Source organism: Scyliorhinus canicula, chromosome 4 (assembly GCF_902713615.1).
Source record: "Scyliorhinus canicula chromosome 4, sScyCan1.1, whole genome shotgun sequence".
Lineage (NCBI taxonomy): Eukaryota > Metazoa > Chordata > Chondrichthyes > Carcharhiniformes > Scyliorhinidae > Scyliorhinus > Scyliorhinus canicula.
The window spans coordinates 133,270,257-133,291,491 of NC_052149.1; the positions used below are offsets into that span (position 1 = coordinate 133,270,257).

Here is a 21,235-nt window from a genome sequence, read left to right on the forward strand (position 1 = left end):
CTACTGATGCACGATCAATTGTAGAAAGACTGAGGTTGGATACAACTGTGGCTTTATTGCAGTAAGATGTGTGGCCTCCCACAGCAGCTGGCGAAATGGCTGCTGAATAGAGGACACGCTCCTCCTACTGGGCGGAGCCAGCAGGCAGGGGCTACCGGCGAAACTGTAGTACAGGTCCTACCTTACATCACCTAATACAGGTGTAACAGTGGTTTACCACACCCACATCATCTTAAACCAGGATCAGAACGTGACTCTGAGACACACCACATCACGTTAAACCAGGATCAGAACGAGACTCTGCAACACACCACATCACGTTAAACCGGGTCCAGAACAAGGGGCTCATTGTGGGGATAATGTGTGCAGTTTGGGCTCGGGGAAATGTATCACATTGAGACTTACTGAGGGTGTAACTTGTATAAGGTCCCTTCCACTCCAACAGTTATCTTCATCCGGTTCAGCTGGCGGTTTTCTCTCATTGTCTCCAGCACGGCTGCTAGTCCTGCCCCACATAGCTGAGCTGCTCTCTGGGACACTGTCAAACAAACCTCCTGCACCACTGCACAGTCTTCAATACCACAGGGCAGGCCCAGCTCCTCCAGAATAGCTTGAACATGCAGCAGATCACCACTGTCACTGAGAGTGGGGAAGGAAAAGAGGATTTTTACAAATATTTTAATAATTAATTTCTGTTCATTAAGTTTTAAGAACAATCATAATGAAAAACAATCCAGTAAACAGCTCACAGTACAGCAATAATTTAATAAACTTAGATTTGGAAGAGAAAAGAAAAGTAAAGGAGGAAGAAGAAAAATTCAAAAAAGCGAAAACGATGAAAGAAAGCCCTCAGCCCAAAAAATAAATGAGAAGAAAATCAACAACAATCACAGGACAGATATAGTTTGGCAGATTTAAGATGCGATTCAATTGAAACATTTCTCAGCGTCATTTAGGCACGACTGGTGACGCGTTTCTCCATGGCGCTTTGTCGAGATCGGATTTAACAGCACTTAGTGGTAGAATAGAGCCCTCACGACCTTCCCGCCATTATTTTTATTTTATAATCTTTATTAGTGTCACAAGTAGGCTTACATTGCGGGGCTGGTTTAGCACAGTGGGCTAAATAGCTGGCGTGTAATGGGGAACAGGGCCACCAGCGTGGGTTCAATTCCCGTACCAGCCTCCCTGAACAGGCGCCGGAATGTAGTGACTCGGGGCTTTTCACAGTAACTTCATTGACGCCTACTTGTGACAATAAGCGACTATTATTATTATTATTATTATTGCAATTATGTTACTGTGAAAAGCCCCGAGTCACCACGTTCCGGCACCTGTTCGGGTACATAGAGGGAGAATTCAGAATGTCCAAATTATCTAACAGCACGTCTTTCAGGACGTGAGGGAGGAAATCAGACACGGGGAGAACGTGCAGACTCCACACAGACAGTGACCCAAGCGGAAATCAAACCTGGGACCCTGGAGCTGTGAAGCAACAGTGCTAACCATTGTTCTACCGTGCCTCAGCACCTCACCGCTAACAATGCTAACAATGCTAACACACTCCCTCACCGCTCACTCCAGTCAACACACAAGCATCGCAGCGCAGACCTGCTTTGACAATGCCGATCTGGCCAGGCTTCTCGGCACTGTGGTTGAGAGATGGGACATCCTGTTCCCCAGAGGGGGCCGGAGGGCCAGCAGCAAAGTCACCAATGCCGCCTGGGAGGCAGTGGAAGCAGGTGTCAGTGCGGGCAGCATGACCAGGAGGACCATCGTACCAACGACCTCAACCAAGCTGCAAGGGTAAGCTACCACCTCCCTCCTGGCATCAGTTCCATCTGTCACCCCTCAAATTTCCAAACCGGCCTATGCTGATACCTTGCACCTTCCCCACAATGATCTTCAAGCTTGTTCCTTAGCAGCCCTGGCACCCACCAGCACAAGCCCTTCATGTCCAGGTGCGGTGCCCACCTGCTATAGACCCTCCTGACCCAACATGCACGTGTTTCACAAATCTCTCACTTTATCCCCGCAGGAAAAGATAGCCCATAATAAGTGGGAAAGGGCCGAGGAGGCGGGGGGGGGTGGGGGGTTGGGGGGGGGGGGGGGGTGTCGGGGTGCCAGGTGGAGTATCAGAGATCCGAGTCCTCACCCCCTGTGAGGAAGGGGTCCTGGAGATTGCAGGGTTGTCCGAAGAGAGAGCAGTCACTGACAGTGAGGTTGGCCTGCGCCAGAGAGGCGAGGATCCACTGCCCCTTCCAGATGACCCGTTCATGTTACACAAACTGATCCTACCCTCTCACTGACCACATGTCCATTGACTTGCAGGATCCATCTGATGGGGTCAGGCCATCCAGAGCCATCCCCAGCGCCACCCATTAAAACAGCTCGGAGGTGAGCTCAGAGACCACAAGTGAGGCACCACAGCTCTCACCCCCAAACTTCCACCAGTGCAGAGAAACACACCTCAGTGGGCGACATTAATGGCTTGTGGGGCACAATGTGGTGCGCACTACATTGTTGCTGATACACATCAGGTGGAGGCCGGAGTATCCGAGGGAGACAGCAGTTGGAGGTCTGCGGGATTCCAGGAGTCAGCGGTGTCCCAGTGCGATGCTGAGCCTCTGGACAAGGTTCTCACAGAACTGATGCAGATGGTAGGACACAGCCATGAGACTCAGGAGGGGATGTCAGGTACATTCCAGCATCTACACAGCTGATTGGAGGAATCCCAAAGGCTTCAGTCGCAGGAGATGTTGCCGAGCATGCATGGCACCGTGGTCAAAACTGCTAGGGTGGTGACCACAGTGGAAAACCTTGAGCACGACATCAGCATCTTGAGTGGTACTACCCAATGCTTGGCTCAGTCAGTGACGACCACGGCTGAGGGCCTCGACATCATGGTGGCACGGTAGCACAGTGGTTAGCAATGTTGCTTCACAGCTCCACATTCCCATGTTCGATTCCCCGCTGGGTCACTGTCTGTGCGGAGTCTGCACGTTCTCCCCGTGTGTGCGTGGGTTTCCTCCGGGTTCTCCGGTTTCTTCCCACAGTCCAAAGATGCACAGGTTAGGTGGATTGGCCATGACAAATTTCCCTTAGTGTCCAAAAAGGTTAGATGGGGTTACTGGGTTACGGGAATAGGGTGGAAGTGTGGGCTTAAGTAGTGTGCTCGCTCCAAGGGCCAGTGCAGACTAATCGCTGAGGGCATCACTACCATTATTTACCAGGATGTTGCCTGGTATGGAGGGTAAATCTTATGAGGAAAGGCTGATGGACTTGAGGTTGTTTTCGTTAGAGAGAAGACGGTTAAGAGGTGACTTAATAGAGGCACACAAAATGATCAGAGGGTTAGATAGGGTGGACAGCGAGAGCCTTCTCCCGCGGATGGAGGTGGCTAGCACGAGGGGACATAGCCTTAAATTGAGGGGTAAGAGATATAGGACAGATGTCAGAGGTGGGTTTTTTACGCAAAGAGTGGTGAGGCCGTGGAATGCCCTACCTGCAACAGTAGTGAACTCGCCAACATTGAGGGCATTTAAAAGTTTATTGGATAAGCATATGGATGATAAGGGCATAGTGTAGGTTAGATGGCCTTTAGTTTTTTCCATGTCGGTGCAGCATCGGGGGCCGAAGGGCCTGTACTGCGCTATATCGTTCTATGTTCTATGTTCTATGGTACGGACAATGGGGAGCTGCCAGGACTGGCAAAGCCAGATGAGCTAGAGGCCTCTGGAGCTCACTCTGTCCCATAGAGACCAGGCCCTATGGGCACAGTTAGGGAAGAGGAAGCACCTTCCATGAAGTAGATAATGACAGTTTCCAGGTCTCCTGAAAACCCCCGTGATGACACTACCGCAACTCAAGGGTACTGGGCAGAACTGGGTGGCACAGTGACACCAGTAAATCAGCGGAGGCTAATGAGATTGAAATGAGGCTGATGTGATTCTGAAATACTGGATACAGTCTGATTCTGAAATACGGGGACACAGTGTGATTCTGAGATACGGGGATACAGTGTGATTCTGAGATACGGGGAGACAGTGTGATTCTGAGATACGGGGAGACAGTGTGATTCTGAGATACGGGGAGACAGTGTGATTCTGAGATACGGGGATACAGTGTGATTCTGAGATACGGGGATACAGTGTGATTCTGAGATACTGGGTACAGTGTGATTTTGATATACGGAGATACAGTGTGATTCTGAGATACGGGGATACAGTGTGATTCTTTTTTTTTATAAATTTAGATTACCCAATTATTTTTTCCAATTAAGGGGCAATTTAGCGTGGCCAATCCACCTACTCTGCACATTTTTGGGTTGTGGGGGCGAAACCCACGCAGACACGGGAAGAATGTGCAAACTCCACACGGACAGTGACCCAGAGCCGGGATCGAACCTGGGACCTCAGCGCCGTGAGGCGGTTGTGCTAACCACTAGGCCACCGTGCTGCCCCCCAGTGTGATTCTGAGATACTGGGAGACAGTGTGATTCTGAGATACGGGGAGACAGTGTGATTCTGAGATACTGGGTACAGTGTGATTTTGATATACGGAGAAACAGTGTGATTCTCAGATACGGGGAGACAGTGTGATTCTGAGATACGGATACAGTGTGATTCTGAGATACCGGATACAGTGTGATTCTGAGATACTGCATACAGTGTGATTCTGAGATACTGCATACAGTGTGATTCTGAGATACTGGATACAGTGTGATTCTGAGATATGGATACAGTGTGATTCTGAGATACTGGATACAGTGTGATTCTGAGATACGGGGGTGTAGTGTGATTCTGAGATACGGATACAGTGTGATTCTGAAATATGGGGATACAGTGTGATTGTAAGATACGGATACAGTGTAATTCTCAGATACGGATACAGTTTGATTCTAAGATATAGGGTTACTGTGTGATTCTAAGATGCGGGGGTGCAGTGTGATTCTGAGATTAGGATACAGTGTTATTCTGAAATACGGAGATACAGTGTGATTCTGAGATACAGATGCAGTGTGATTCTAATATACGGATACAGTGTAATTCTCAGATACGGATACAATGTGATTCTAAGATATGGGGATACAGTGTGATTCTGAAATACGGGGATACAGTGACATTCTGAAATACGGGGATACAGTGTGATTCTGAGATACGGATACAGTGTGATTCTGAGATGCGGGGATACAGTGTGATTCTGAGATATGGGGGATACAGTCTGATTCTGAGATACTGGATACAGTGTGATTTTGAGATACGGGGATACAGTGTGATTCTGAAATACGGGGATACAGTGTGATTCTGAAATACGGGGATACAGTGTGATTCTGAGATAAGGGGATACAGTGTGATTCTGAAATATGGGGATACAGTGTGATTCTGAGATACGGGGATACAGTGTGATTCTGAGATATGGGGATACAGTGTGATTCTGAGATACAGGGATACAGTGTGATTCTGAGATACAGGGATACAGTGTGATTCCGAGATCCTGGATACAGTGTGATTCTGAGACACGGGGATACAGTGTGATTCTGAGATCCGGGGATACAGTGTGATACTGAGATACGGGGATACAGTCTGATTCTGAGATACGGGGATACAGTGTGATTCTGAGATACGGGGATACAGTGTGCTTCTAAGATACGGATACAGTGTGATTCTGAGATACTGGATACAGTGTGATTCTGAGATACGGATACAGTATGATTCTGAGATACTGGATACAGTGTGATTCTGAGATATGGGAATACAGTGTAATTCTCAGATACGGATACAGTGTGATTCTGAGATACGGGGATACAGTGTGATTCTGAGATCCTGGATGCAGTGTGATTCTGAGATACGGGGATACAGTGTGATTCTGAGATCCTGGATGCAGTGTGATTCTGAGCTACGGGATACAGTGTGATTCTGAGATACGGATACAGTGTGATTCTGAGATACCGGATACAGTGTGATTCTGAGATACGGATACAGTGTGATTCTAAGATACGGATACAGTGTGATTCTGAGATACTGGATACAGTGTGATTCTGAGATACGGGATACAGTGTGATTCTGAGATACCGATACAGTGTGATTCTGAGATACCGGATACAGTGTGATTCTGAGATAGTGGGATACAGTGTGATTCTGAGATACTGCATACAGTGTGATTCTGAGATACTGGATACAGTGTGATTCTGAGATACGGATACAGTGTGATTCTGAGATACTGGATACAGTGTGATTCTGAGATACGGGGGTGTAGTGTGATTCTGAGATACGGATACAGTGTGATTCTGAAATACGGGGATACAGTGTTATTCTGAAATATGGGGATACAGTGTGATTCTAAGATACGGATACAGTGTAATTCTCAGATACGGATACAGTTTGATTCTAAGCTTTAGGGTTACTGTGTGATTCTAAGATGCGGGGGTGCAGTGTGATTCTGAGATTAGGATACAGTGTTATTCTGAAATACGGAGATACAGTGTGATTCTGAGATACAGATGCAGTGTGATTCTAATATACGGATACAGTGTAATTCTCAGATACGGATACAATGTGATTCTAAGATATGGGGATACAGTGTGATTCTGAAATACGGGGATACAGTGACATTCTGAAATACGGGGATACAGTGTGATTCTGAGATACGGATACAGTGTGATTCTGAGATGCGGGGATACAGTGTGATTCTGAGATATGGGGGATACAATCTGATTCTGAGATACTGGATACAGTGTGATTCTGAGATACGGGGATACAGTGTGATTCTAAGATATCACACGGTAGCATGGTGGTTAGCATAAATGCTTCACAGCTCCAGGGTCCCAGGTTTGATTCCCGACTGGGTCACTGTCTGTGCGGAGTCTGCACGTCCTCCCCGTGTGTGCGTGAGTTTCCTCCGGGTGCTCCGGTTTCCTCCCACAGTCCAAAGATGTGCGGGTTAGGTGGATTGGCCATGCTAAATTGCCCGTAGTGTCCTAAAAAGTAAGGTTAAGGGGGGGGTTGTTGGGTTACGAGTATAGGGTTGATACGTGGGTTTGAATAGGGTGATCATTGCTCGGCACAACATCGAGGGCCGAAGGGCCTGTTTTGTGCTGTACTGTTCTATGTTCTATGTTCTATATGGGGATACAGTGTGATTCTGAGATACGGGGATAGAGTGTGATTCTGAGATACGTGGATAGAGAGTGACTCTGAGATATGGTGATAGAGTGTGATTTTGAGATACTGGATACAGTACTGAGATACGGGGAAACAGTGTGTTTCTGAGATACGGGGATACAGTGTGATTCTGAGATACGGATACAGTGTGATTCTGAGATACGGGGATACAGTGTGATTCTGAGATACTGGATACAGTGTGATTCTGGGATATGGGGAGACAGTGTGATTCTGAGATACGGGGATACAGTGTGATTCTGAGATACTGGATACAGTGTGATTCTGAGATGAGGGGATACAGTGTGATTCTGAGATATGGGGATACAGTGTGATTCTGAGATGCTGGATACAGTGTGATTCTGAGATATGGGGATACAGTGTAATTCTCAGATACGGATACAGTGTGATTCTGAGATGCCGGATACAGTGTGATTCTGAGATACGGATACAGTGTGATTCTGAGATACGGATACAGTGTGATTCTGAGATACTGGATACAGTGTTATTCTGAGATATGGGATACAGTGTGATTCTGAGATACTGGATACAGTGTGATTCTGAGATACGGGATACAGTGTGATTCTGAGATACGGAATCAGTGTGATTCTGAGATACCGGATACAGTGTGATTCTGAGATACGGGGATACAGTGTGATTCTGAGATACGGATCCAGTGTGATTCTGAGATACCGGATACAGTGTGATTCTGAGATACGGGGATACGGTGTGATTCTGAGATACGGATACAGTGTGATTCTGAGATACGGGGATACAGTGTTATTCTGAAATACGGGGATACAGTGTGATTCTAAGATACGGATACAGGTTAATTCTCAGATACGGATACAGTGTGATTCTAAGACATAGGGTTACTGTGTGATTCTAAGATGCGGAGGTGGAGTGTGATTCTGAGATTAGGATACAGTGTTATTCTGAAATACGGAGATACAGTGTGATTCTGAGATACAGATGCAGTGTGATTCTAATATACGGATGCAGTGTAATTCTCAGATACGGATACAATGTGATTCTAAGATATGGGGATACAGTGTGATTCTGAGATACGGGGATACAGTGTGATTCTGAGATACGGGGATACAGTGTGATTCTAAGATATGGGGATACAGTGTGATTCTGAGATACTGGATACAGTGTGATTCTGGGATACGGGGAGACAGTGTGATTCTGAGATACGGGGATACAGTGTGATTCTGAGATATGGGGATACAGTGTGATTCTGAGATTCGGGGAAACAGTGTGATTCTGAGATACGGGGATACAGTGTGATTCTGAGATACAGGGATACAGTGTGATTCTGAGATACTGGATGCAATGTGATTCTGAGATAAGGGGATACAGTGTGATTCTGAGATATGGGGATACAGTTTGATTCTGAGATGCTGGATACAGTATGATTCTGAGATACAGGGAGACAGTGTGATTCTGAGATACTGGATACAGTGTGAATCTGAGATAAGTGGATACAGTGTGATTCTGAGATATGGGGATACAGTGTGATTCTGAGATACTGGATACAGTGTGATTCTGAGATACGGGGAGACAGTGTGATTCTGAGATAATGGATGCAGTGTGATTCTGAGATACTGGATACAGTGTGATTCTGAGATACGGGAATACAGTGTGATTCTGAGATATGGGGATCCAGTGTGATATTGAGATATGGGGATACGGTGTGATTCTGAGATACTGGATACAGTGTGATTCTGAGATATGGGGATACAGTGTGATTCTGAGATACTGGATACAGTGTGTTTCTGAGATACAGGGAGACAGTGTGATTCTGAGATACTGGATACAGTGTGATTCTGGGATACGGGGATACAGTGCGATTCTGAGATACGGGGATACAGTGTGATTCTGAGATACAGGGAGACAGTGTGATTCTGAGATACGGGGATACAGTGTGATTCTGAGATACGGGGATACAGTGTCATTTTGCGATACAGGGAGACAGTGTGATTCTGAGATACTGGATACAGTGTGATTCTGGGATAAGGGGAGACAGTGTGATTCTGAGATACTGGATTCAGTGTGATTCAGGGATATGGGGAGACCGTGTGATTCTGAGATATGGGCCAAAAGGCTTTGTCCCTCACTTATCTTCTACGTATCTATGTATCTATGATTTTGAGATATGGGACGCAGTGTGATTCTGAGATATGGATACAGTGTGATGTGACTCTGAGATACAGGGATATGGTGTGACTCTGAGATACGGGGATATGGTGTGACTCTGAGATACGGGGATGTGGTGTGACTGAGATACGGGGATGTGGTGTCTCTCTGAGATACGGGGATATGGTGTGACTCTGAGATACGGGAATGTGGTGTTACTGAGATACGGGGATATGGTGTGACTCTGAGATACGGGGATGTGGTGTGACTCTGAGATACGGGGATGTGGTGTCTCTCTGAGATACGGGGATATGGTGTGACTCTGAGATATGGGGATATGGTGTGACTCTGAGATACGGGAATGTGGCCTGACTCTGAGATACGGGGATGTGGCCTGACTCTGAGATACGGGGATGTGGTGTGACTCTGAGATATGGGGATGTGGTGTGACTCTGAGATACGGGGATGTGGTGTGACTCTGAGATACGGGGATGTGGTGTCTCTCTGAGATACGGGGATGTGGTGTGACTCTGAGATACGGGGATGTGGTGTGACTGAGATAGGGGATATGGTGTGACTCTGAGATACGGGGATATGGTGTGACTCTGAGATACGGGGATATGGTGTGACTCTGAGATACGGGGATGTGGTGTGACTGAGATACGGGGATATGGTGTGACTCTGAGATACGGGGATGTGGTGTCACTCTGAGATACGGGGATATGGTGTGACTCTGAGATACGGGGATGTGGTGTGTCTGAGATACGGGGATATGGTGTGACTGAGATACGGGGATATGGTGTGACTCTGAGATACGGGGATATGGTGTGACTCTGAGATACGGGGATGTGGTGTGACTGAGATACAGGGATGTGGCCTGACTCTGAGATACGGGGATGTGGCCTGACTCTGAGATACGGGGATGTGGCCTGACTCTGAGATACGGGGATGTGGCCTGACTCTGAGATACGGGGATGTGGTGTGACTGAGATACGGGGATGTGGTGTGACTCTGAGATACGGGGATAGAACATAGAAAATAGAACGATACAGCGCAGTACAGGCCCTTCGGCCCATGATGTTGCACCGACATGGGAAGTCAAAAACTAAAGGCCATCTAACCTACACTATGCCATTATCATCCATATGCTTATCCAATAAACTTTTAAATGCCCTCAATGTTGGCGAGTTCACTACTGTTGCAGGTAGGGCATTCCACGGCCTCACCACTCATTGTGTAAAAAACCTGCCTCTGACCTCTGTCCTATATCTATTACCCCTCAATTTAAGGCTATGTCCCCTCGTGCTAGCCACCTCCATCCGCGGGAAAAGGCTCTCACTGTCCACCCTATCTAACCCTCTGATCATTTTGTATGCCTCTATTAAGTCACCTCTGAACCTTCTTCTCTCTAACGAAAACAACCTCAAGTCCATCAGCCTTTCCTCATAAGATTTTCCCTCCATACCAGGCAACATCCTGGTAAATCTCCTCTGCACCCGTTCCAAAGCTTCCACGTCCTTCCTATAATGAGGCGACCAGAACTGTACGCAATACTCCAAATGCGGCCGTACTAGAGTTTTGTACAGCTGCAACATGACCTCATGGCTCCGGAACTCAATCCCTCTACCAATAAAGGCCAACACACCATAGGCCTTCTTCACAACCCTATCAACCTGGGTGGCAACTTTCAGGGATCTATGTACATGGACACTCTGAGAGACGGTGATATGGTGTGTCTGAGATACGGGGATGTGGTGTGACTGAGATACGGGGATGTGGTGTGACTGAGATACGGGGATGTGGTGTCACTCTGAGATACGGGGATGTGGTGTGACTCTGAGATACGGGGATGTGGTGTGACTCTGAGATACGGAGATATTATCTGACCCTGAGATACGTGGATATGGTGTGACTCAGAGATACGTGGATAATGTGTGACTCTGAGATACGGGGTATGGTTTGACTCTGAGATACGGGGTATGGTTTGACTCTGAGATACGGGGTATGGTTTGCCTTTGAGATACGGGGATGTGGTGTGACTGAGATACGGGGTATGGTTTGACTGAGGTACGGGGTATGGTTTGACTGAGATACGGGGTATGGTTTGACTGAGGTACGGGGTATGGTTTGGCTCTGAGATACGTGGATGTGGTGTGACTGAGAAACTGGGTATGGTTTGACTCTGAGATACGGGGTATGGTTTGACTCTGAGATACGGGGTATGGTTTGACTCTGAGATACGGGGTATGGTTTGAATCCGAGATACGGGGTATGGTTTGACTCTGTGATACGGGGTATGGTTTGACTCTGATATACGGGGTATGGTTTGACTGAGATACCGGGTATGGTTTGACTCTGAGATACGGGGATATGGTGTGACTGAGATACCGGGTATGGTTTGACTCTGAGATACGGGGGTGTGGTGTTACTGAGATACGGGGATATGGTGTGACTGACATACAGGGTATGGTTTGACTCTGAGATACGCGATATGGTTTGACTCTGAGATACGGTGTATGGTTTGACTTTGAGATACGCGATATAGTTTGACTCTGAGATACCCGGTATGGTTTGACTCTGAGATACGGGGTATGGTTTGACTGAGATACGGGGTATGGTTTGACTCTGAGATACCCGGTATGGTTTGACTCTGAGATACGGGGTATGGTTTGACTCTGAGATACGGGGTATGGTTTGACTCTGAGATACGGTGTATTGTTTGACTCTGAGATACACGATATGGTTTGACTCTGAGATACGGGGTATGGTTTGACTCTGAGATACGCGGTATGGTTTGACTCTGAGATACGGGGTATGGTTTGACTCTGAGATACACGATATGGTTTGGCTCTGAGATACGGGGTATGGTTTGACTCTGAGATACGCGGTATGGTTTGACTTTGAGATACGGGGTATGGTTTGACTCTGAGATACGCGGTATGGTTTGACTCTGAGATACGGGGTATGGTTTGACTCTGAGATACGCGGTATGGTTTGACTCTGAGATACGGGGTATGGTTTGACTCTGAGATACGGGGTATGGTTTGACTCTGAGATACGCGGTATGGTTTGACTCTGAGATACGCGGTATGGTTTGACTCTGTGACACGTGCTACCGTGTGATTCTTATTTTCAGATACAGTGTGATTATTCCCCTACCTTTCAATTTGTGACAGGAACTTTGTTTCGATGACCCCCTGTTGGTTCAGGCAGTGTGTCTTGATTTTCTTGAAGATACATCCTTTCCTGTTGAGGTCCAAGAGTATATTTTGAACGATTGCACCGAGGAACATCCCACTGATCATCTTCTCATAGCTGTGGATTGGAGAAGAGATTGTGTGACAGGCAAGTACTGAGGCAGTCAGAGGTACTTACTGTCTGCTGCAATGGGAACCCTGAGTTTGGGTCAGAGCGATTGTGTAGCTGGAAGCCAGGAGCAAAGCCATTGGTCGGAGTAGGTATAAAGGTGACTTGGTTTGAGAGGGACATAGTGTGGTTCTGCTATTGATTGAATGTGTTCATTTTGAGGCAGATGTGTTGGGTAATTACAGGGCCATAAGACCCCAAGACGTAGGAGCAGAGGTAGGCCATTCAGCCCATCAAAACTGTTCTGCCATTCAATGAGATCATGGCTGATCTGATATAATCCTCAACTCTGCTTTCCTGCCTTATCCCCATAACCCTTGATTCCCATTTTGATTAAAAATTCCTTCATCTCAGTCTTAAACAGCCTCCACAGCTCTCTGCTGTAAAGAATTCCACAGATTCACTACCCTCTGAGAGAAGAAATTCCTGCCCAGCTCTCTCTTACTCTGGGATTAAAGTAAAGTAATCTTTATTGTCACAAGTAGGCTTACGTGAACAGCGCGGTGAAGTTGCTGTGAAAAGCCCCTAGTCACCACCTTCTGGCGCCTGTTCAGGTACACTGGGGGAGAGTTCAGAATGTCCAAATTACCTAACAGCACGTCTTTCAGGACTTGTGGGAGGAAACCAGAGCACCCGGAGGAAACCCATGCAGACACGGGGAGAACAAACAAACTCCACACAGACATTGACCCAAGCCGGGAATCGACTATCCTCTGTACTACTGTGCTGCCCACACATGGATTATGCCCTCTGGTCCTAGACTGTCCCACATCTACCCTAGTCTTTATGTCTCAATAAGGTCACCTTCCATTCTTCTAAACTCCAATGAGTACAGGCCCAACCTACTCAAACTCCCCTCAGAAGAAAATCCCTCCATACCTGGGATCACCTTGTGAACCTTCTCTGAACTGCCCTCAATTCCAGCATATCTTTCCTTAGATAAGGGGGCCAAAACTGTTCACATTATTCCAGGTGTTTGGTCCAAGTAGTGCCTTATATAGTTTGGGACTTTCCTGTCTCAATACTCCATTCCTTTTGAAATAAAGGACAACATTCCATTTGCTTCCTCAATTCCCTGTTGAACTTGCATGCTAGTTTTTTGTGATTTATACTTGAGTACCCTCAAATCTCTCTGCAGTCTTTTTCCATTTAAATAATATCCCGCTCCTTTATTCTTCCTACCAAAGTGCATAACTTTTTAATGAGAGGAGAAAAAGTTGCCTCGACTGTAAACCATCACTGTCATGATGAAATGGTAATGATATGGTACATTCACTATCCTTTGTTTAAAATATCCAACAGGGCAGAGTGTACATGGACTTGAAGTTGAACAAGACATTGTTCAGACCACACATGGAATACTGTGTTCAGTTCTGGTCACCCTATTACAAGAAGGATATTGTCAAACTAGAAAGAGTGCAGAAGAGATTTACAAGGATTCTATCAGGACTTGGTGGTCTGAGTTATTAGGAGAGGCTGGATAGGCTGGGACCTTTTTCGCTGGCTTAGGGGTGAACGTATAGAGGTCTATAAAATAATGAGGAGGATAGATAAGGTAGATAGTCAACATCTTTTCCCAAAGCTAGAGGAGTCCAGAACTAGAGTGCATAGGTTTAAGGTGAGAGGGGAGAGATACAAAAGAGACCAGAGGGGAATTTATTTCACACAGAGGGTGGTGAGCATCTGGAACGGGCTGCCAGAGGCAGTGGTAGAGCCGGGTACAATGTTTTAATTCAAAAAACCATTAGACAGTTACATGGGCAGGGTGGATGAAGAGGGATATGGGCCAAATGCGGGCAACTGAACTAGCTTAGTGATAAAAGCTGGGTGGCACGGACAAGCTGGGCTGAAGGGCCTGTTTCCATGCTGTAAACATCTATGACTCTATAACTATGACAGGAGATTATACAATTGGATTGATTCCATTAGACTGTCAAGTGGACAGTGCCAAGGAATCATTGCAAACCCCCACTTCAGAGGATGTGTCTGTATATCCAATCCTTACATCTGTTTTCCTGGGTGCAGAGACTGTTGATCCACTAGTTCGTCAAATTCACTCATGATCTCAGCAAGTGAATGTCGTTCACCCTCTCCAAATGCTCCCCATTCCATATTGATGCACATTTCTCCAATATCACCTTCTAATTTCTCCATATTCTTCATCTGCTCCATGTAACATGCATTGGTACCAGTTCCTGCACATTAATCAGAATAGACAGATAGCGAGAGTCACACATGAAATCATTCAGCACCCACGGCCCAGTGTCACTCAGCACCCATGGCACAGTGTCACCCAGCACCCATGGCACAGTGTCACCCAGCACCCACCACCTAGTGTCACCCAGCACCCATCACACAGCATCACCAGGGCACACAGCCCTATTGTCACTCAGCACCCACAGTACAGTGCCACCCAGCACCCACAGTGCAGTGTCATCCAGCACCCACCACCCAGTGTCACCCAGCACCCACAGTGCAGTGTCACTCAGCAGCCACCACCCAGTGCTACCCAGCACCCACAGTAAAGTGTCACCCAGCACCCACAGCAGAGTGTCATCCAGCACCCAAAGCACAGTGTCACCCAGTACCCACCACCCAGCATCACCAGCACACACAGCCCTACTGTCACCCACACCCACAGCCAGTGTCACCCAGCACCCATCACCCAGTGTCACCCAGCACCCATCATCCAGTGTCACCCAGCACCCATCACCCAGTGTCACCCAGCACCCATCACCCAGTGTCACCCGGCACCCACCACCCAGTGTCACCCAGCACCCACAGCATTGTGTCACCCAGCACCCACAGCCCAGTGTCACCCAGCACCCATCACCCAGTGTCACCCAAAACCCACAGCCCAGTGTCACCCAGCACCCACAGCATTGTGTCACCCAGCACCCACAGCCCAGTGTCACCCAGCACCCATCACCCAGTGTCACCCAAAACCCACAGCCCAGTGTCACCCAGCACCCACAGCATTGTGTCACCCAGCACCCACAGCCCAGTATCACCCAGCACCCACCACCCAGTGTCACCCAGCACCCACAGCATTGTGTCACCCAGAACCCACCACCCAGTGTCACTCAGCACCCATCACCCAGTGTCACCCAGAACCCACCACCCAGTGTCACCCAGAACCCACCACCCAGTGTCACTCAGCACCCATCACCCAGTGTCACCCAGAACCCACCACCCAGTGTCACTCAGCACCCATCACCCAGTGTCACCCAAAACCCACAGCCCAGTGTCACCCAGCACCCATCACCCAGTGTCACCCAGCACCCATCACCCAGTGTCACCCAGCACCCATCACCCAGTGTCACCCAGCACCCATCACCCAGTGTCACCCAGCACCCATCACCCAGTGTCACTCAGCACCCATCACCCAGTGTCACCCAGCACCCATCACCCAGTGTCACCCAGCACCCACAGCCCAGTGTCACCCAGCATCCACAGCCGTGTCACCCAGCACCCACAGCATAGTGTCACCCAGCACCCACAGCCCAGTGTCACACAGCACCCACCACCCAGTGTCACCCAGCACCCACCACCCAGTGTCACCCAGCACCCACAGCATTGTCACCCAGCACCCACAGCCCAGTGTCACCCAGCACCCACCACCCAGTGTCACCCAGCACCCACCACCCAGTGTCACCCAGCACCCACAGCATTGTGTCACCCAGCACCCACAGCCCAGTGTCACCCAGCACCCACCACCCAGTGTCACCCAGCACCCACAGCCCAGTGTCACCCAGCACCCACAGCCCATTGTCACCCAGCACCCACAGCCCATTGTCACCCAGCACCCACAGCCCAGTGTCACCCAGCACCCACAGCATTGTCACCCAGCACCCACCACCCAGTGTCACCCAGCACCCACCACCCAGTGTCACCCAGCACCCACAGCCCAGTGTCACCCAGCACCCACAGCATTGTCACCCAGCACCCACCACCCAGTGTCACCCAGCATCCACAGCCCAGTGTCACCCAGCACCCACCACCCAGTGTCAGCCAGCACCCATCACCCAGTGTCACCAAGCAATCACCACCCAGTGTCACCCAGCACCCACAGCGCAGTGTCACCCAGAACCCACAGCCCAGTGTCACTCAGCACCCATCACCCAGTGTCACTCAGCACCCATCACCCAGTGTCACCCAGCACCCACAGCCCAGTGTCACCCAGCACCCATCACCCAGTGTCACCCAGCACCCACCACCCAGTGTCACCCAGCACCCACAGCATTGTGTCACCCAGCATCCACAGCCCAGTGTCACCAAGCAATCACCACCCAGTGTCACCCAGCACCCACCACCCAGTGTCACCCAGCACCCACAGCCCAGTGTCACCCAGAACCCACAGCCCAGTGTCACCCAGCACCCACAGCCCAGTGTCACCCAGCACCCACAGCTCAGTGTCACCCAGCACCCACAGCCCAATGTCACCCAGAACCCACAGCCCAGTGTCACCCGGCACCCACAGCCCAGTGTCACCCAGCACCCACAGCCCAGTGTCACCCAGCATCCACAGCCCAGTGTCACTCAGCATCCACAGCCCAGTGTCACCCAGGACCCACAGCCCAGTGTCACCCAGGACCCACAGCCCAGTGTCACCCAGCACCCACAGCCCAGTGTCACCCAGCACCCACAGCCCAGTGTCACCCAGGACCCACAGCCCAGTGTCACCCAGTACCCATCACCCAGTGTCACCCAGTACCCACAGCCCAGTGTCACCCAGCACCCACAGCCCAGTGTCACCCAGCACCCACAGCGCAGTGTCACCCAGAACCCACCACCCAGTGTCACCCAGCACCCACCACCCAGTGTCACCCAGCATCCACAGCCCAGTGTCACCCAGAACCCACAGCCCAGTGTCACCCAGCACCCACAGCCCAGTGTCACCCAGCACCCACAGCCCAGTGTCACCCAGAACCTACAGCCCAGTGTCACCCAGAACCCACAGCCCAGGGGCGGCATTCTCCCCTACCTGGCGTGACGGAGGGTCCCGGAGTAGGGGAGTGGCGCCAACCACTCGGGTCGCGCCTCCCCAAAGGTGGGGAATTCTCCCCACCTTTGGGGGCCAGCCCCGTGCCGGAGTGGTTGCCGGCCAGAAGACTGGCGCAAAAAACTGGTGCCCCCGGCAGCGGGGCTGGCCGAAAGGCTTTCGCCGGTCTGCGCATGTGCCAGCAGTGACGTCAGCGGAAGCTGGCCGCTGACGTCACTGCCGGCACATGCGTGATGTGGAGTTCTCTTCCGCTTCCGCCATGGCGAAGGCCGTGGGGGCCGCGGAGGAAAATAGTGCAGCCAGGGCACTGGCCCGGAGTCTGAGCGGGGGGCCCCGATCGCGGGCCAGGCCACAAAGATTCAAATCACACTCTTTTAATTCCTGATAAGAACATAAGAACATAAGAACTAGGAGCAGGAGTAGGCCATCTGGCCCCTCGAGCCTGCTCCGCCATTCAATTAGATCATGGCTGATCTTTTGTGGACTCAGCTCCACTTTCCGGCCCGAACACCATAACCCTTAATCCCTTTATTCTTCAAAAAACTATCTATCTTTACCTTAAAAACATGTCATGAAGGAGCCTCAACTGCTTCACTGGGCAAGGAATTCCATAGATTCACAACCCTTTGGGTGAAGAAGTTCCTCCTAAACTCAGTCCTAAATCTACTTCCCCTTATTTTGAGGCTATGCCCCCTAGTTCTGCTTGTCACCCGCCAGTGGAAACAACCTGCCCGCATCTATCCTATAGAACATAGAACATAGAACAGTACAGCACAGAACAGGCCCTTCGGCCCTCGATGTTGTGCCGAGCCATGATCACCCTACTCAAACCCACGTATCCACCCTATACCCGTAACCCAACAACCCCCCCTTAACCTTACACTACGGGCAATTTAGCATGGCCAATCCACCTAACCCGCACATCTTTGGACTGTGGGAGGAAACCGGAGCACCCGGAGGAAACCCACGCACACACGGGGAGGACGTGCAGACTCCACACAGACAGTGACCCAGCCGGGAATCGAACCTGGGACCCTGGAGCTGTGAAGCATTGATGCTAACCACCATGCTACCGTGAGGCCCTTAAATCTATCTATTCCCTTCATAATTTTAAATGTTTCTATAAGATCCCCCCTCATCCTTCTAAATTCCAACGAGTACAGTCCCAGTCTACTCAACCTCTCCTCATAATCCAACCCCTTCAGCTCTGGGATTAACCTAGTGAATCTCCTCTGCACACCCTCCAGCGCCAGTACGTCCTTTCTCAAGTAAGGAGACCAAAACTGAACACAATACTCCAGGTGTGGCCGCACTAACACCTTATACAATTGCAACATAACCTCCCTAGTCTTAAACTCCATCCCTCTAGCAATGAAGGACAAAATTCCATTTGCCTTCTTAATCACCTGTTGCACTTGTAAACCAACCTTCTGTGACTCATGCACTAGCACACCCAAGTCTCTCTGAACAGCGGCATGCTTTAATATTTTATCGTTTAAATAATAATCCCGTTTGCTGTTATTCCTACCAAAATGGATAACCTCACATTTGTCAACATTGTATTCCATCTGCCAGACCCGAGCCCATTCACTTAACCTATCCAAATCCCTCTGCAGACTTCCAGTATCCTCTGCACTTTTCGCTTTACCACTCATCTTAGTGTCATCTGCAAACTTGGACACATTGCCCTTGGTCCCCAACTCCAAATCATCAATGTATGTTTGATCAATGATACGTTTGATCTTTTCCCTACATAGAACATAGAATTTACAGTGCAGAAGGAGGCCATTCGGCCCATCGAGCCTGCATCGGGCCTTGAAAAGAGCACCCCATTTAAGACCAGAACTCTGCCCCATACCCGTAGCCCAGCAACCCCACCCAACCCCTTTGGACACTAAGGGCAATTTATCATTGCCAATCCACCTAACCTGCACGTCTTTGGACTGTGGGAGGAAACCAGAGCACCCGGAGGAAACCCACACAGACACAGGGAGAATATTCAGACTCCACAGATGGTGACCCACGCCGGGAATTGAACCTGGGACCCAGGAGCTGTGAAGCGACAATGCTAACCACTGTGCTACCGCACCGCTACCTGTACAGTGTATATATCTTGTGTGTCTTGGTGGAGGGTGGGGCAGGGTTTGGGGAACAGTTAGAAAGTGGACCTTTGTTCTACTGCTTCCATTGCATGTTTTTCTCTTCTCTTATTATAAATAAACATTTTTCAAAATGCTTTACTTACAATCTGGTGCCTGTAAGTCATTGAAGCAGTCAAGGATCAAAGATGTCAGGAAAATATATGAATAAAGAACAAAGAAAAGTGCAGCACAGGATCAGGCCCTTCAGATCTCCAAGCCTGTGTCGATCAGGATGTCCGAACTAAAAAAAACCTTCTGCCCTTAACTCTGTCCGTATCTCTCTATTTCCTCCCTATTCATGTACCCATCCAGATGCCTCTTAAATGTTGCTAATGTGCCTGCTTCCACCACATCCTCTGGCAGCGCGTTCCAGGCACCCACCACTCTCTCTGCGTGAAAAACCTACGCTGCACATCTCCCTTAAACTTTCATCGTCTCCCAATTACCCGTGCCCCCTTGTAATTGACATTTCCACCCTTGGGAAAAGCCTCTTACTGTCCACCCTGTCTATGGCTCTCATAGATTTGTTGACCTCTATCAGGTCTCCCTTCAGCCTCCGTCTTTCCAGTGAAAACAATCCCAGTTTATTCAACTTCTCCTCATAGCCAACACCCTCGAGACCAGGCAAAATCCCGGTGAACCTTCTTTGCACTGTCCCCAAAGCTTTGCATCCTTCTGATAATGTGGTGGCCAGAACTGTGCACAATACTCCTAACCAAAGTTTTATATAGCTGCAACATTATTTCCCAACTCCTGTACTCAATGCTCCTGCTAATGAAGGCAAGCATGCCTTATGCCTTCTTAATCATCTTCGCCACCTATGTTGCCACTTTTAGGGAACTGTGAGTCTGCACGCCCATATCCTTCTGCATGGTAATGTTCCGAAGGGTTTTGTCATTTACAATATTATTCATACCTAGATTTGATCCTCCAAATTGCATCACCTCTCATTTGTCCCGATTAAACTCCATCTGCCATTTCTGTGCCCATCTATCTATCTGTATCCTGTTGTATCCTCTGACAATCCTCGGCACTATCAGCAACTCTGCCAATCGTTGTGTCATCAGCAAACTTATTACTCGGACTACCCACATTTTCCTCCAGATCGTTTATATATACTGCAAACAACAGAGGACCCAGCATTGATCCCTGCGCAACGCCACAAGCTACAGATCTCTATTCTGAAAAATAGCCTTCCACCTCTACTCTCTGTCTTCCATAGCCAAGCCAGTTCTGTATCCATCTAGTCAGCCCACCCTGAATCCCATGTGATTTTACTTTTTGTACCAGTCTGCCATGTGGGACCGTGTCAAAAGCCTTACTAAAGTCCATATAAACTACATCCACAGCCCTTTCCTCATCAATTTTCTTTGTCACTTCTTCAAAAAACTCAATCAAGTTGGTGAGACATGATCTTCCCTGTACAA

General features: G+C 49.0%; 1 protein-coding gene across 1 annotated transcript in view; it reads right to left on the reverse strand.

Annotated features, from left to right (window-relative positions):
* LOC119965014 (hexokinase-1-like) overlaps window positions 1–21,235 on the reverse strand; it is a 75,093-nt gene that overhangs the window by 14,104 nt on the left and 39,754 nt on the right. Inside the window, exons 6-8 of the mRNA XM_038795219.1 lie at window positions 14,671–14,860; window positions 12,459–12,614; window positions 406–639 (exon numbers count right to left, since the gene is read on the reverse strand). Coding sequence (XP_038651147.1) covers window positions 406–639; window positions 12,459–12,614; window positions 14,671–14,860 — 580 coding nt within the window. The remainder of the gene's footprint in view (window positions 1–405; window positions 640–12,458; window positions 12,615–14,670; window positions 14,861–21,235) is intronic.